At 40.2% G+C, this 18,150-nt stretch overlaps 1 protein-coding gene and 1 long non-coding RNA gene across 3 annotated transcripts; one reads left to right on the top strand and one right to left on the bottom strand.

Annotated features, from left to right (window-relative positions):
* Positions 1 to 2,194: 2,194 nt before the first annotated feature.
* On the top strand, positions 2,195 to 7,558 carry LOC124263171. 2 transcript variants are annotated; one of them, XR_006894787.1, is made up of 3 exons: positions 2,195 to 2,213; positions 6,240 to 6,351; positions 7,182 to 7,558. It is a non-coding gene; the product is annotated as an uncharacterized LOC124263171 (long non-coding RNA). The 2 variants fall into 2 exon arrangements; XR_006894786.1 differs by lacking the exon at positions 2,195 to 2,213 and adding an exon at positions 4,014 to 4,141.
* Positions 7,559 to 11,123: 3,565 nt separating this feature from the next.
* On the bottom strand, positions 11,124 to 13,069 carry LOC124263170. Its single transcript, XM_046697738.1, has 5 exons — positions 13,043 to 13,069; positions 12,452 to 12,653; positions 11,928 to 12,047; positions 11,669 to 11,734; positions 11,124 to 11,219 (listed from the first exon to the last, which is right to left on the bottom strand). Exons 2-5 carry the CDS (start codon positions 12,651 to 12,653, stop codon positions 11,215 to 11,217), a joined length of 393 nt encoding a protein of 130 aa, XP_046553694.1. The 5' UTR covers positions 13,043 to 13,069; the 3' UTR covers positions 11,124 to 11,214.
* Positions 13,070 to 18,150: the final 5,081 nt, after the last annotated feature.

Below are 18,150 nucleotides of genomic sequence, written 5' to 3'. Positions count from 1 at the left end.
GCCCAGGAGATTCCAAACCAGACCATGGCTGACAGAGGAAAGGAGGAGGCTGTATGGTCATTACAAGACTGATGGAGGAACTCAGAGTTGAGGACACACAGTCATTTTTCAACTACCTTAGGATGGAGCCTGCCATGCTTGATGAGTTGGTGCAGAAAGTGAGACCAAGAATACAGATGCAGGATACATATATGAGAAAAGCAGAACAAAATTCTGTTTTGTTCTGTATATGAGAAAAGCGCTACCTCCAGGCTTGGAGCTAGCCATCACATTGTGGTTCCTGGCTTCAGGTGATAGGTACCCCAGCATCATATACAGCCTCCGCGTGGCAAGGAACACAATCAGCCTGATCATCCCAGAAGTATGTATGGTAATTATGGAGGAATACAAGGATGAGGTTATCATGTGCCCTACCACTCAAGAAGAATGGGCACCCATTGAAGAGGTATTCAGAAACAGGTGGAATATTCCTCATGCCGTAAGAGCTTTAGATGTCAAACATGTGGCTATTAGGAAACCTGCCAAGAGCGGCTCATTGTACCACAACTACAAGGGATTCTTCTCTGTGGTCCTCATGGTCCTTGTGGATGGAAATTACAAGTTCCTGAGGGTGGACGTTGGTGCTTACGGAAGTATGTCTGATGCTCAGAAGTTCAACGAGTGCGAGCTCAAGCATTGCCTCGAAGACGGGAGCATGGGGTGTCCTGATCCGTTTCCCTTACCCCAAGATGACGAGCGTATGCCATGCTTTATTCTGGAAGATGATGCCTTTGGAATAAGGGCCTTCTTGATGAAACCGTATGGTCATTGGACTCTCCAGAGAGACGAGAGAATCTACAACTACAGGGTATGAAGGGGCCGACGGGTAGTCGAAAATACATTTGGAATCATGGCCCAAATACAGTTGGATAATCCTCCTCACCACCATGCTGCCAAGGCCTTCCGTTGTGAACGACATCATTGAATGCTGTGTCTGCCTGCAAAACGTGATGAGGAATCGTTATCCTAATCTCCACAATGGTATTGTGGATGAGGAAGATGTAGCACAACGTGGTGCCAGGAGGCTGGAGACAACTTGCGCAGCTTGAAGATGTGAGTGATATCTGAAGTTTCAGTGACAGGTGGCTACATTTTCATGCGATTCGGCGGTGGTCTGATGACGTCAGGGCTCATTTGAAGAGCATTCGGGACGTTCTGACTGTATTCGAGGTCTGTTCGATGCACATTCTAGCTGGTCTGTTCGATGCACATTCTAGCTGTATTCCAAGTGCAATCGAAATATTCTAGATTCTGGAGGAAATAAAGACATGCATTCACTCATTCATTCAACGCTTGAAAGGGGTCATTGTTTCAATGACAATACCCTTTTATGTTATCTAACTGAATGCGACCAAACCTTTTCAATATTCACAAAATACTCCACCAAAAGAGAAGATGTAAATTTAAATCAAATAGTGAAGATACCAAATATTCGCGAAAGGGAGAGCACATCCTGCCCCAGCGATGACAACGTCACAAGGATATACATACGCTAACGTAAGGTATAAGGAAAGAGTATGTTCAATCGTGGAAACATTATGTTCGATTGTACCACACATAGGCAAAATGTAAACACCAAAGACTGGAGCTGCAGGAACATTATGTTCGATTGTACCACACATAGGCAAAATGTAAACACCAAAGACTGGCGCTGAAGAAACATTATGTTCGATTGTACCACACATAGGCAAAATGTAAACACCAAAGACTGGCGCTGAAGAAACATTATGTTCGATTGTACCACACATAGGCAAAATGTAAACACCAAAGACTAGAGCTGTAGGAATATTGCTCAACATAAAGTTCACCATTGCCAAGTCATACAGTCTTCGAGTGCTTTGTCACTCTGGTACATAACACAAACGTCAAAATATGAGACAGATTGGTGAGTGTCACTAGTCTGATTCATTTCCATTCCAGACTGTCAAATCGGGGGAAGGGCAATCAGTTGGTAAATCTGATGTAACATCTTGCTACTTAAATGGAGCTGCATACATCACAAGGTCCAACTTTGCAACAGCTCAATGAAATAATAGATCGCGTGTGACCAAATGGCATCAAAGTGTCATTTTCCGTTATTGGCGTTGTCACCTAGAGCCTGATTCATGATGAGTCGACTGATTGTATTGCCACAGGTGCTTCAAATGTAGACAGCGTACTCCTCTCCTGGGCAGGTAGGGTTTTAATGACGTCTTTGGGGTTCGCCATCATCATATTATATGGAGTTACTGTAGCGTAAATATGTATGTGTATTGTCATTATATGATCATCGATTTTGATTGTTTTTATACTTAATACAACAAAATGCACCATACTGTCATTTATATATTCATTTAATACATGAACTGTTTGTAGCATAGATAAGGTCACATCATACTGAATGGTTGTGACACATGTTTTAGTACATGTTGTTACGTCTAAGTTCCCAAAACGAAACTATAATTTAACCAGAAATCAGTCAATTAAAGACTCGGTGTGAAAGCAACGAACAATGCAGAAATTGGATATAATTACCAATTGTATTTAGCAACGTTTACAAATTACTACAAATGACTTACAATGGCAGTGCAGAGTGGCAGTATAAATACAACAGCAATGTAATATAGGCATTAATTATAACTGAAAAAAATGATTATGATATTCTCCTCACTTCACCCAACATTGGCCTAGGCTGAGAATTCAAGGTGGAAGTGATTTACCTATATTTGACAGTCATGTAAAGTGAGTTTCAATGGACACAAACGCACTCCCTATGTATAGCCTAACTACAGACTATGTTAGAAAGGCCAATACGGTGTAGGACGAGCATAACTTTTTCAAACCACTGCCCCAAAAATGTCAACAGAAACAATGTCATACAGTGACAGTGTTATACAATGAACAACACTGCCACATGACAAAGTTTGTGTTGCATTGTTGGTACGTGTTGTTGTGATACATACTTTTAGTGTATTGTATATGGTTGTGCTATATGTTTGTTTCATGGATGTGATATGTGGCTTTAGTGCATGTTTTAGTTGCATGACTGTGACATATGGTTGAGACATTTGTTGGGATATATGGTTTTAATACACGTTTGTGTTCTATGACTTTGTATATGGTTGTGACATGTGACAGTATAATATGGGTTTAGTTCATGGTTGGATTTCATGATTGTTGCATTTGGTTGTGAACATATGGACGCGTGGATTGTCGTCTAAATCCTTTTCTGTGTGCATACATGTAGCGGTCTGTGGGGAGGTAGGGTGGAGCGGCGCCGGTTGGAGTGGGGGTATATATATATACATGGTGCGTAGTATTACCCTAATATTTTACTCGAGTGCAAGTCTTATGGTTTATAGAAAAATATCCATTTAGTATTTATGTAATAATGTTGGTGTCTTTTAGACCGATGTTGGCCGTCGCTTTTCCAATTATAATCACATTTTATGTACTTTCATTCTGTAGACTGGAATACACTAATAAAATATTTTTCTTTCTCCCTTCTCTCTCTCTAACCATGGTATATTCGCACTTCATGCATCATGTGAACAACATGTGTAATTGCCCCTCCAACACGAACAGATATTTGCTCTGCTGTCTATTATATTGTCATTGATATTTTGTTGTGATGTCTTTGACTTATAGACATGTGAGTTCTGCAGACAAAAATGCCATATTTTGGCTGTATATAGTTAGTATTTCATGATGTTCCAGTTAATGAAAATGTGAAATCAAATATACAAGAATCGCTGTAAATCTATTACACATCTCCTGATACTATTGTATCTCTTTAGGCTCTCATTCCATATGAGTTGACATGCCGTGATTGGACCCAAAAAGCTCTCCAATCTCAAATCTGGCATTTCGTGCCAGGTTAGCTTAAACCAATCACGTACAGTACCGTGAATAATTACCATCTGGACTGATGGTGTAAAAGCTTTCATGTCAAATGTAAGTGTGTTATCTGCTTTGCAATCATTATCCCGACTGCTGCACGCCTTAATTTGCAATAAACACGTCCGACATATGGGTCTGATTGGTCGTTGATTGTGATACATCCTAGTTACAAACAAGCTACTGTCAGAGGTTAAAGCACAGTTGGAATTTGTTCATTAACAAGGTAGGACGTTATGAAAATTATATGATATGCGATATTATTATTCATTATTTTACGTCATTCTTTCGTTTATTGTTGTCGCAAATGAACTGTTGATATAGCATTGTAGGAACCCGTTTAATCAAATAACAACTTTTTTGGGACATCACTCAATGAATAATAATATCAAAAACTTAACTAAAAATGTTATATGTTGGTACAGTGGAAGCCCTCTAATCCGGCACGCCCTCTATACCGGCATTGTGTGCCGTTCCCAACGAATGCCGGTTTAGAGGACTTCCACTGTATATTGAACGAGTTTATGGATAACAAGGTCGTTTTTTTCGTGAGTGAAGTGTTTCGATACAGATAATCAAACGGCACAATAATTTGTATCGTCGCACTCAAGAGATAAAAAAAAAACCATGTTAATCCATAATAATGGTCATTACTTCACTTCCCACATTCTAAAATGCCGCTCAGGGAAATTTATATTTTGGAAATATATTTATATAAAAGATGCACTTGTAATACATTAACATCTAAAATAATTTTAACATTTGCTATGGTGACATCAGGGATTCATTTAATTAGAAGATAAAGCTACTCTGTTTTTAATTTTGCGGTCCTTTATCGTTGATTTAAGACCGCTAAATTAAACATTTAGCGGTCTTAAATCAACGATAAAGGACCGCAAAATTGAAAACAGAGTAGCTTTATCTTCATTCTAGCACGACTGATAAGCGTTTTAAAACCGAACTGTTTGGCGCGCAAGAACACAAGGCGCAAAGGGGCCTTTTGTCCTGGAAATCGCTTGGAATCGTCCGGTTGAGGGACAGGTTGTGTAATGAACAAAATAAAACATTTTCAACAACATAAATGCTAAATTTCAGGAAACAGTATGCTTGTATTTGTAACAAGTAGCATACCTAAATAAAAAAATATACAGTTAATACTGTGAGCAAGTACAATTATTTGATTTTTCTCAAGCGAATTATTGATCTCCCCTCCTGTATGACAATCGACTCGCCCAAATGAAATCCGTGAACTCGCTAAGTTTAGTCGCTACTAACTTTATTCACGGAAATAATTGTTGATAACCACCCTACTATTCCCAATTTGGAAAAGACCTGACATGACACGTTTTATGTGGGATACATGGACAGTGGAAGTGGAAGACTGGGCATTACGGCCGGGACGGAAGCGGTCAGGTAAGGATGTGTGGGGCGACGTGTTTTGTCGACGTCTACACACGTAGATCTGGAGTCGCTTTGAATATACTGCCGTTTTTGCGCTGCTGACGGATTTTCCAGCTTCGTTTCTTCACTGGGATTAGGGTAAAAAAATTCTTCTTCAAACCATTCGCTTTTTACTTCAAAAACACCAAAGATGCTGCCGAGATAGAAATTGCCGTTGTCCGACATGTTTGTTTACAAACAATAGGGTCAACGAGTTCGTTGTATTCATACCCGGTGAATCGGTCACTTTAATTAGCGGTCCTTAAACTGTCATTTAAGTACGGTTTTGATGAGCTCTCAGCCAATCAGAATCGAGTATCACACATTGTCGTGCTAGAATGATATGTTATCATAGATTTTTTAATAATTTTAGATAGCACTTACAGCAAACAATGATATCATTCACTCTACCATGACTACGTAAAATACCCGAATTTGATTGGACAATCAATACAATTAGACACATTCATTTTGGATTGAGAGAAAATGCGTCTGATTTTATGACCGCTTCCGCTTACAACACTGCCACACTGTTACACATATTAACACAACAGATGTGTTCGGTTTCAAATGAAATTTAGAGACGATAAATTCAGTCTAACATTAATCTAATTGTTAAAGACAGTGCATTTAACTCCTAATTCCCCAACTACAATATACATTCCTTTCAATGTGAGTAAATATCGAATGTGTGGTATTAATAAATGTATTAATCTCAGACAGTGAATATTTGTCAGTCTTTATTTATTGTATATGATGTATATGGGGGCAGGTGAAACAGTGTAGTCACAAATTAGTTGTATACAATATACGCTGAGATTATTTGGTTTCTGTATTTGAAAAACACCAACACACATACTGTGAAACTGTTCCATATGTTTCAGATGAAGGCCACGGTGTTGCTTGTGGTGTTAGTCGCCGCAGTGTTGCTGCTACACTCCGGTGACGCATGGAGACGTCGTTCATGGCTTCGGAGGCTATTTAGGGGAACAAGACGTACGTTTGCATATGTTTGTGTATATACAAGTATTTAGATGTTGACATGTAATCTTCTGGTTGACGTGTTCGATAGTGGAGCCAAGCAAACTCTTCAAACGGTATGTGAACCATGATCCTGCAAAGGCGGCGACAGATATATGTATGTGTTTTAATTCTGAAGGTGACGTTATTCAATATTTATCCCAAGCTTGGGGAAAATATGTGGAATTTTTCCTGTTATTTATATTTATTCCAAATGCGATATGTAACAAAGGCCCATCTAGAAATGATAATTCATAAAAGATAAATAAATGCCCGGATAACTGGCAACTAGTTTTACCAGTCAGCAACCCAATGCCCTTTGATAAGATGCGACTAACGGGATCGGGTGGTCCGGCTCGCTGACTTGGTTGACGCATATCGTATCCCATTTGTGTAGATTGATGCTCATGATGATCACTGGACTGTCTGGTTCAGACTCGATTATTTTAAGACCGCCGCCATATAAGTGGAGCTTTGGTAATATAAGTGGAATATTGCTGAGTGCGGCGTTAAACAACACACAAATCTAACTAGTTATTGTTCATGTCAATAACAAACAGCTGTTTGCTATGGTGTAGTTTTTAGCTTTAACCATGAGCCAATACACCAACAATGAAGCTTTATACCATTATGTTTGCATTGTCATCCATGCATGTCCACACATTTCCTTACACTATAATTGCAAATATCGATACACAGTTTGTCACGATTTCTTCATTAGTACTGCTGATTTACTGATATTTAATCCAGGTGTCACTATGAAGCTATGTCTAAGATGTTATTCCTTGTGTTTGTTTTACATACAGCGTGCAAGAAACTGCATGGCAAATGCCATTGGCAACGCCGAGACGTAGGAGACGCTGAAGACGCAGCTATGCATCTACACCTCGACACACAGGATTCACCTGCTCCGTCGAAATAAGATGTATGTAGATCATACTGATGTACCGGGGCAGGGAACCCCCATCAAACCGCACAATATTGTTCTCAGTGTAATCGTCCAGATGTAACTATTGCTCGGTTGGTACGTTTAACGACATACCAAATTAATGGTAAAGCTACTATAACTACATGACTGTGTGCTCAATAATTATCAACAAATGCTTTTATTTTTCAGGTAATATCGATTGTGAGATCGTTTGGCTTTTGACAATAAAATCGACAATAAAATTCAACGACGACATTTCATCGCGTCTGTTTTCAATACCAAATATAGTTACAAAATATTTTTACAAACAATCTAAGTATATTGGTGAAAATATCCAAAACTAGAATCCAAGTTTGATAACAGTCCAACAAATAGAATCCTTTTCAAGTTGTTGGAGTCAATGTCTTAAGTAAACGCAGAAAGTATTCTGTCAAGACCACAAAGTATATATTCAACGTGAGAGAATGAAACAGGTTTGAATATTTTGAAACGAATTTGATGGGCCATATTTTATATTGTTTCATGTGGATTTCCAAATTGAAACATGAAGTTCATCTAGAAATTGTGTTCGAATCCATCCGTCTTGACTTGGGATCGTTACTTGTGGGCGGCCACTAAGGGATATTTTTTTCTTTAAACGTGCCAAACAGTGTTTCTGTGGACGCTGAATCGACGAGCACCGTCGTGATGCCAGATACCAGACTGAAGCATACCGATAGTAGCTCACCATCATGAGGCGTGGCATGTCCAACTTGTTCCAGAACGATGAATACAGGCGTTCTCCACATCTTAAAACCCGTGAAGATCCGGGTTAGAATGGATCTTCAGTAACTCATGCTTGTCATGAGAGGGATCGGGTGGTCAAGCTCGTCTGACTTGGTTGACACATCTCATCGTATCCCAATTGCGTAAACGATGCTCATAATGTTGATCACTGGATTGCATGGTCCAGACTCGATTATTTACAGACCGCTGCCATATAGCTAGAATATTGCTGAGTGCGGCATTAAACAACAAACCAACCAACCAACCAACCAACCAAACCACATCTTAAGACTGCATTGAGTGGATATGATAAGCGTTTGTCTGGCTCGCCTTTTAAAGTGAACATTGCTGGCCATTTCTTTCCAGTATGTCTTGCTTCTTGCGAAATTGCAATTCGAACATCAAACGTTTGGTTGCGTTTCTTTGAACATTTTGATAAATACACTCATTCCGTGGTTCAAATCCAAAAATTCTTTCCCAAGATTACCAATGAAAACACTGATTTCCATTTCCCAGTAACTTTCGCCTCTGAGTATACGGGTTTTTTTAAACTTTAAAACTATCCTGGAGGAATAATTTATACCAAAAATCATGATCATTTATTAACCTCAAGAAGCGATATATTAGGATTCAGATATTAGGAAAATATAATATAGATTATTAGTTTCACCATGATCAGTAATAGCTTAGAGAAAGACACCAGTCTAAAATCCTAAAAAGTCACCCCACAAGCACATGATTCAAAAAGGCAGAAGTGACGACTACATAGTTTCACAAATGATTCTAGATAAATTCTAGACTCACTCCGTTGACACACATTTCAGTAAAACAAAAGCTATGTCTACACTTTAATACAGGACCTTGATTTTTTCTAAAGGAAACATGTCATTACCAATATTAGAATAACATTATGCAGATCCAATTTAGGCTCATTAAGATTTAGCCCAGGGTAAGTGCATCTATTGCAATACTATAATCATCCAAGCATGCAGTAAATGTGTCAACGAGATTAGTGTGAGTTCAATGTAGGATTACTACTCCCCTCAATAAATGTCATTTCATTTATTGTATTGCACACATTGATAGGACACACTCCATTTCGTATCACCAGCATACCATAACCTTTTTATTGTTTCAATTTTGAATAAATAGTTTAAACAAGAAACGTTAGGCACAAAATACGAAAATGCGCTCAGGATCTTCCAGGCCTAAGGCAAATAGGTACACTTTATATGGATCCCTGACCATGTCTTAACGCCCACTTAACTCCCAGAAGTTAACTTAAACATACCACTACGTAAAAGCGAAATAAAAAACCTATGCAAACGCAAAACCTTCCAAGAGTGGCAAAGTAAATACCAACATTCAAATTCTAAACTAAAACATCTACTCAAAAAACCCACTCAAAACACCACAAACAACACCCAAATCCTCAAAGCCTTAGTTATATATTTCTAATCAAACCTGGCCTTCTAGGTCGCACATAATCCAAAATAACCAACTTGTACCAATAAAAATTTAAAACCACATAACCTGAACTAAACAAAAAACAAAACATAAATACAAACAAAATTAATACCAAATAACCACCCCGTAGTTCAGCTACCCTACCATTTCCGGCAAATGTCCAGATTTAAATTTCATACAAATTTAATTATGCAACCCTTCAGGTTGCCATACCTTTCGGTCAAATCACCCCTCTCTTGAGCAAACACTAAATGGCCTGGCGGTCGTTTGCGAAATGCGCATAATGTCGGGAAGCGCACGTTAAATCTGCCGATAAAATTCATTTTGGTAAATATTCTCGTAATTATCTACTTGTGACTTCGGAATCCGAGCTAATTCCCAATAACGACTAGCACGCCACTTAGAAGGAATTTGACCAGAAAGCCAATTGGTACTACTGCGGATCCTGGGCGGGTGGGGGTGGGGGTCCTTTTGGGGGTGGGATGTGTGTGTTTTATGTCCTGAAAGTTGATTAAATGACTATTGAAACTCCCGTTTTAGTGATAATTAACTGTGCACCCCCATCCCCTTTCTCAAATAGCGGTATCCGCCCCTGGGTACTCACACAAAGCACCATAATACTATCCTGGAATAGGGCTGGAAATTTCCAGACCAATCCTGTCGTCCAGTCTAAATATAGTAAACAGCATGCCACTGCCCTCTATGTATGATTATAGAGAGCTAATGTGTGACGACACAAAATTAGCACGCTTGTCCTGGTCCGTAGTAATGCTAGTTTTGTTGCACAGTCCCACGGAGATAGCATGCTGGTGTTTAAAGTGGATACCCCTTTCAGACAGTCAACTAAGCTCAACCAGATCAGTGCTAGTTTGATCCACTTAATGCCGAGCGCCAGGCAGGGTCACATGAAATGATATATTTTTCCGTCTTTGGTGTGACAAACTTTTGCCTCTGGGAATTTGCCGACCAGCCCAGCAGCTGCCTGGAATTAATGTATTTAATACGTTCCGTGAACATTTTTGCATTCAATTTCGCGAATGCATCCCTTCGCGAAGGTAGAATGTTTTCCCCAGTGAAATCAATTCTTCTCTCGTCACACAGCAACATTTTCGTTATACCCAGCAGCAAATGTTATCCCACAATTAGCCGTATTTCGGTGAAACAACAAACGCGCCTCTGTCCTCCATACGACAAGCTCAAGGCGAAAGTAGTTTTTCAATCAAGTATAGACGTATAGTGTACATATCGGGATTCAAATCCACACACAGAACTGGTCAACACTCGTCAACAATTTGACGGCGGGAGAAAGCAGAATTTGCAGTCGTGTCAGGTTTTGATTAAAAACCGGTACTTTGCTACGACAAGGTTACACCACTTTACACCCCAACTGGGGTGTAGTTTAGTGGTAAAAGCGTTCGCTCGTGACGCCGAAAACCCGGGTTCGATTCCCCACATGGGCACAATGTGTGAAGCCCATTTCTGGTGTGCCCCGCCGTGATATTGCTGGAATATTGCTAAAAACGGCGTACAACTAAACTCACTCACTCACTCACCACCTCCACCTACTAACATATTACAAACACACACGTAATACCTGTGACTTTATTTATGTTTATACTCTTGTTCTTACAGATATGAAAGATGAGTAGGACACCTTATATTTTCTCTTGTCAACACGATTATTCTGAAAGAGAAAATAAACACAAGATGATAACATGAAGAGAGGGATGTACATATTTTGTCAATAATATGCTTTCTGGTGACGGCGTTATAAGACACTGTCTGGTCCACAGAATCAACATAGTCGAAGAGAGTGATATAGTTTTGCAATATTCCAGCAATATCAGGGGCGGAATAGGCGAAGAAAAGAGTTAAGCGTTTAGGTATTATGATGGCAATGTGTCATCAAAGCTTTTTATACCTTCCACAGACATTACAGTGGACTCTTCTTGTGAAATCACTTCAGGCCATAACCGACACAACTCTATGTCTTCAGCGTACTGCACAGTGAAATGAATTATGTCTACATGGACATATGCTGGGCGATCATTCAGATGGAATAAGATGCAGTTAAAAACCGCTGATCCGGAATATACACGATTTTGCAGAAATGTTGCAATGTTAACATCTTACCCAGCTCGAGGTCTACAGCTTCACGGACGTGACGCTGATAGAGGCTGATGTCTTCCTTGTCTGCTTCTGGAAACACAAAGTGAAGGCCATGGAGCTATGGATACCAAGGAAGGCAGACAGTAGGGCCTGTTACATATGTTGGACGTTCATCTTAGATTGACCAACTTTAACATTTATCAAAAACTCTCCCCAAATGTGAGTGTTACTTGCAATAAGAAAAATCGTGACCCTTCGCCACTAGAGTGGTTATCTCCCTTACCTGTGATGTAACCATCCTGGACAAGGTCCTCCACGTCTCTGGTTGCCAGCACCGTCATGATCTCGTCGTCACTGACTTCCCCGTCGCCGTCCACGTCAAACTCGCTTACGTCTCGTTTGCCTGGTCACGTAAATAGTTATAAGGATACGTTTATTACTGACATGGACCAACATGACAAGTGTAAACAACGATACACTGGTCAGGACGATTTCACACTAAATCAAACAGACAGAGACATAGACAGGTTGGGTTTTTTATCCGTACCTTTCCTAAAATATGTACCATCAATATATAAAGACAGTACTGGAAGGTTTATTTTACCGGATTCCTCTTAAATCGTTGCCCAGTAATTCAACATTATCCATCCATGAGCGTATCTTGCCCCATTCCTGATTAATCACTTCAGTATAATTTAGTGGTACAATGTTGGTTTACATACGATGTATGATGAGATAGAGGTTATCCTTAAACCTTATTTGTTGACTTAACCAAATGCCCATTATCGTGACAAAACAAGCACCTACCAGATTTAATTGCTTCTCCAACCTTTTTCACAGTTGAGACAACCTTCTTCCCGGCATTTACAACTGAAGTACCAACACGTTTGACGGCACCTCCAACAGCACGTACAATCCTCCTAAACCGCGGTAAACGAATACCCCAGGAATGAGAGCCGGGCAGGGCCACCATGGCGGTCAGGAACAGGAGGACGAGTGCGATTTTCATCTGGGTAGAAACGTATGGGTTAATCCGTTGACGTTCTGAGAATGTCATTTGTGACACTGTGACATTTGTTTCAACGTTAACAGTTGCGAAGAATCTGAGTAATAATATGATTTTACGCCGCTATTAACACATTTCTACAGTATCCTCTTGCCATTAGTATTAGTACCTCTAATGACAATGTTTAACGCTAATTTGCCAGTCTTGTGCAAAAATATAATGTCCATTTCACCGAAGACGACATATATTTGGATAAACCCTAAAAACTTAATGTGCACCATTCTTATATACAGTATAAGTAATTGTTTGAATATTTTCCATGTACACATTAGCCTGAATATCTGAGGACAAATACGACAGACAGAATATACACTTATGAAAAGTGCACTTACCTTTGCAGTTCTGGATATCAGTGGACAACGCTGTGGTTAGACTGGTACATGTAGAGTATATATAACATGGATGTGTTGATGGTCACACGCGCTAAATCCGGATACGATGACGTTTCTGACATTATCTGGATATCAATCTGACAACTCAATTAGTTCTAGAGGCATCAAAAGTGTCTGAGTGGGAGTGTATTTCACACGTTCACACTTTCTACCACTTCAAAGAACAAACAACATGTGTTCATATTTTAACTCTTTTTTTTCTCAGACAATTGCCTTCGTTTTTTTCCTCCCCAATGTGAGGCAGGATTCCTACTCTGCTTGATTAGTTAATTGGAATTATTGAACCTATGGCGAAAGGTGCTTTGGTACTGACACCATTTTGTACGGACGTGTTAGAACATATATGTTGACTTTCCAAAGTATGTATTATGCTTTTACATTAACATATCTAGTAAGTCATCACTCTCGCCCATGCCTAGTTTGTAAGAGTAATACTATTTCCAAAGTGTTATTGGTCGTTCTCAATTGTCTTCAACTAAGAAACAAAATTATACACGGAATGCAGCCAGAATGTTTTGAATTTATCATTATAACTCTTGATATTACTACTACAAGTATGGATCATTATGTCTAATAAAACATATGGGAATATTCAGATATCTATGAGTTAGGATACAAAGCTTTGTTAGCAAATACGGGTTCACCTTCGTGTTGTAATTAATAATTTTGCTGTGCGCCACATGTTGCCAACATCGTGACCATCCAGAGGCTTCTGTTGACACATTGAAAGATTACATGAGTTTTGTCCTTGAGCAGAATAGCGCTGGGTGCAATACCCCAAAGGCCTTGTGCCGAGTATGGGTAGCACAATGGTAACAGATTTGTGTTTTAAGGGCCAGGCAAATACCTGAATTTAACAAATTTAAAATCGTTTGTAATTGTTCGGCAGTGTCGTTGTGTTATGTTTACATGTCGAGGTGACGTGGATCTGGTACTGAGAAATGGTATTAGCTATTACCGTACAGTTTCGGGGTTTTCTTATTAACAACGACTTCACTTGTCCAGTGTGTAAGTCGCTGTTGATTGGACTTCTCCGCCTGTACCTACTGCGCTCCGGACTGTCTTTTTTCAACAGTCAAGTACACTTGTCCTCTTGCGTGCACATTATTCAAGCCCAGTTTATCTTCAAACAATCCAAACTACCGCCCATCGATTGCTGCGTTGGCATGATCAAAGTCAGTATCCTAACGATTATATTTGAAAAATGATATCTGTTTTATTAAAAAAATGACTTCTGTTCTGCAATCACTGTATTTTTCTGCATATCACGGATAGCGCAATGTGAGAGTTTAAGTACGGAGATCGGCGTCTTTGTTGTTTAATAAGCTAAGATTAAACGTGCCTCATATCTGCAATATGCCAATGAAGACCGCCTATTGATGCGTGTTGGTTCATACCCGGCAATACTCTGTACTCCAGCGGGAATCACTATCGCCCACCGTGTTTCCTGTAGAGTATTAGAGCGATCCATCAGTGCGGCAGAGACCGGTAATCGAGTGGGGCATTGCATGGGGATATCACCTCAGGCTCTCGGGAGGGACATTTATTTTTTATGTTTTTACAAACAATCTAAGTATATAGGTGAAAATATCCAAAACTAGAATCCAAGTTTGATAACAGTCCAGATGTCACTATTGCTCGGTTAGTAAGTTTAACGACATACCAAATTAATGGTAAAGCTGCTATAACTACATGAATGTGTGCTCAATAATTATCAACAAATGCTATTACTTTTCAGGTAATATCGATTGTGAGATTGTTTGGCTTTGGACAATGAAATTGACAATATAATTCAATGACGACATTTCATTGCGTCTGTTTTCAATTCCAAATATAGTTACAAAATATTTTTACAAGCAATCTAAGTATATTGGTGAAAATATCCAAAACTAGAATCCAAGTTTGATAACATTGAGTGGAAATGATCAGCGTTTGTTTGGCTCGCCTTTTAAAGTAAACATTGCTGGCCATTTTTCTGTCCAGTATGTCTTGCTTCTTGCGAAACTGCAATTCGAACATCAAGCGTTTGGTTGCGTTTCTTTGAACAGTAAGATAAATACACTCATTCCGTGGTTCAAATCCAAAAATTCTTTCCCAAGATTACCAATTAAAACACTGATTTCCATTTCCCAGTAACTTTCGCCTCTGAGTATACGGTTTTTTTAAACTTTCAAACTATCCTGGAGGAATAATTTATACCAAAATCATGATCAATAATTATTAACCTCAAGAAGCGATATATTAGGATTCAGATATTAGGAAAATATAATATAGATTATTAGTTTCACCATGATCAGTAATAGCTTAGAGAAAGACACGAGTCTAAAATCCTAAAAAGTCACCCCACAAGCACATAATTTAAAAAGGCAGAAGTGACGACTACATAGTTTAACAAATGATTCAAGATAAATTCTAGACTCACTCCGTTGACACACATTTCGGTAAAACAAAGGCTATGTCTACACTTTAATACAGGACCTTGATTTTTTCTAAAGGAAGCATGTCATTACCAATATTAGAATAACATTATGCAGATCCAATTTAGGCTCATTAAGATTTAGCCCAGGGTAAGTGCATCTATTGCAATACTATAAACATCCAAGCATGCAGTAAATGTGTCAACGAAGTTCAATGTAGGATTAGTACTCCCCTCAATAAATGTCATTTCATTTTGTCACAAAAATAGCTCTTTAGCCACAATCACCAAGAGTGGATCGCCCAAACACACAAACACACAATCTGATAATAGGTTGATGCATGTGCTGCATGGGGAATACATGTGCTGTTGTGTATTTAAGAGAGTGATTGGAGAGGAGTGTTAAACAGATGATATATTTGCTTTAAGTGGATGCATGGGCTATTATGAGCCTGTTGATGTTGAACATCAGGGGCAGGGTAGTTGTTGGCTATTCGACGTACGTCAAGTATTTAGCTGTGTCCTAGCTACGCTTACATGTATGTTCGTGTGTGGAACGTCGTCAGCTGTGTGGAACGTCGTCAGCTGTGTGTGGAACGTCGTCAGCTGTGTGGAACGTCGTCAGCTGTGTAGAACGTCGTCAGCTGTGTGGAACGTCGTCAGCTGTGTGGAACGTCGTCAGCTGTGTGGAACGTCGTCAGCTGTGATGTCATGGTGATGTCATTGGATCGGCAGTGTAACCAAAAGACTTTGGTAAAGTTGTTACATTGACTGCGTGAAATAACTCATAGTCTTGTGTTGGCTACTACTCAAGCCCACGTTATGGTGGATATTCAAGCCCACGTTATGGTGGATACTCATGCCCACGTTATGGTGGATACTCATGCCCACGTTATGGTGGATACTAAAGCCCACGTTATGGTGGATACTCATGCCCACGTTATGGTGGATACTCATGCCCACGTTATGGTGGATACTCATGCCCACGTTATGGTGGATACTCATGCCCACGTTATGGTGGATACTCATGCCCACGTTATGGTGGATACTCATGCCCACGTTATGGTGGATAACTTCTTCCAAGTGTTTGACTTGTACTACTATATCTGTTTAGAAACATTTATTTGATGTATTTATTGTATGTTTGGTACATGTGAATGCTTCAGTGAATAGTGTTTGCATGTGTGGATTGTTTGCACATGTATACTGAGTCAAAAAAGAAACTTCACATTCTTTCTTCAGGGCACTATAAAAGAACAAGAGATGGTAAGATGGTTAAATTGTTATTATTTCATTGCTGAGATCTGTGTGATGTACTCGATACACTGACAGTGCCATAATCAGTTTCATTAGGCTACACCACCGTTCCAAAACATGGGTATACAGAATGTCAAGTCACAAGAATAAAAATGTGAAATTTCTCACTTCAATATTGTGTATGGCCGCCCCATGCATTCACCACTGCCAAACACCGTCTCCTCATCGACTGCCTGATGCTTGTGAACACGTGGTTGGGGATTCTGCGCCATTGCTCTTGCAAGGCAGCGCCAAGTTCCTGCAAAGTCTGAGGTTGGTTCCTAAGACCACGAAGCCTTCTCCCAAGTGCATCCCAAACGTGCTCTATTTGATTAAGGTCAGGGGACCTCGATGGCCAGTCCATGACGTTGATTCCAGCGTTTTGAAGGAAATTTCGTGTCAACATCGCGGTATGCGGCCGAGCATTATCATGCTGGAACTGTAGATCTGGGCCATGAGCCGCCATGAAAGGAACGAGTTCAGGGGTGAGCACCTGGTCGCGGTAAGCAGCAGCTGTGAGGTTTCCACGGATGACCAGAAGTCGGGAACGGTTGTTCCCACAGAAAGCACCCCACACCATGCAACTTCCGCCCCCGAATCTGTCGACTTCCTGTACACAACATTGGGCATACCGTTCACGACGTCGTCTCCAGACTCAATGCCTACCGTCCGTGAATCTGAGGGTAAACCTGGATTCATCGCTAAAGACGACTCGATTCCAGTCTCTCTGGGTCCATCGGAGGTGACGTTGGGCCCACAGCAGACGTTGACGTTGATGAAACGGCGTCAATATTGGCCCACGATATGGACGTCGAGAATTGAGATTGGCAGCCCGCAACCGATTTCGAATGGTCTGTGAGGACAGTCGACCTCTAAACATCTCAGCCCTGGTTCGTGTAGCCGGCAGAAATCTGTCACGTAGGTCTTTGTCGGTCTTCTGCTCGTGATGTCACACGTGGACGACCCGACCTTGGGCGATCAGAAGTGGCCAGTTTGTTGTAGACGACCTCGCAAGTCATACACAGTACGACGGCTGCATCCCATTGCTCTTGCGACGTCAATAACTGATCTTCCCGCTTGCAACATACCAACGACACATTCACGTTGCACATTTGACAATCGTGGCATTTCAAGTACCGTTAGAACTGTGGTTTAAAAGTGTTTTTTCAATTCTTGAGGCCAATGCAAACACGTGCATATGAAGAAAACTTCGATGCGAAGATGACGTGATCGACTGCACGTGCAAAACCTGATTTGACACTAACGTCATTTGCACGACGAATGGATGGGTTTGAGTGGGTTTTGCTAACGTTTTTCTAGAGTCGAAAGATAGGGA

Source organism: Haliotis rubra, unplaced genomic scaffold, assembly GCF_003918875.1.
Source record: "Haliotis rubra isolate DU_JTF1 unplaced genomic scaffold, ASM391887v1 Scf87, whole genome shotgun sequence".
Taxonomy (NCBI): Eukaryota; Metazoa; Mollusca; class Gastropoda; order Lepetellida; family Haliotidae; genus Haliotis; species Haliotis rubra.
The sequence above is the reverse complement of the archived record's forward strand: the minus strand, read 5'-3'. Positions and strand labels throughout refer to the sequence as shown.

Excerpts from the sequence above, each read along its gene's own strand:
- LOC124263170 (XM_046697738.1), bottom strand. The coding sequence starts at position 12,653 with ATGAAAATCGCACTCGTCCTCCTGTTCCTGACCGCCATGGTGGCCCTG. Across the intron at positions 12,048-12,451 it reads TGGAGAAGCAATTAAATCTG|GCAAACGAGACGTAAGCGAG; the intron begins GTAGGTGCTTGT and ends TTACGTGACCAG. Across the intron at positions 11,735-11,927 it reads CCAGGATGGTTACATCACAG|AAGCAGACAAGGAAGACATC; the intron begins GTAAGGGAGATA and ends TTGTGTTTCCAG.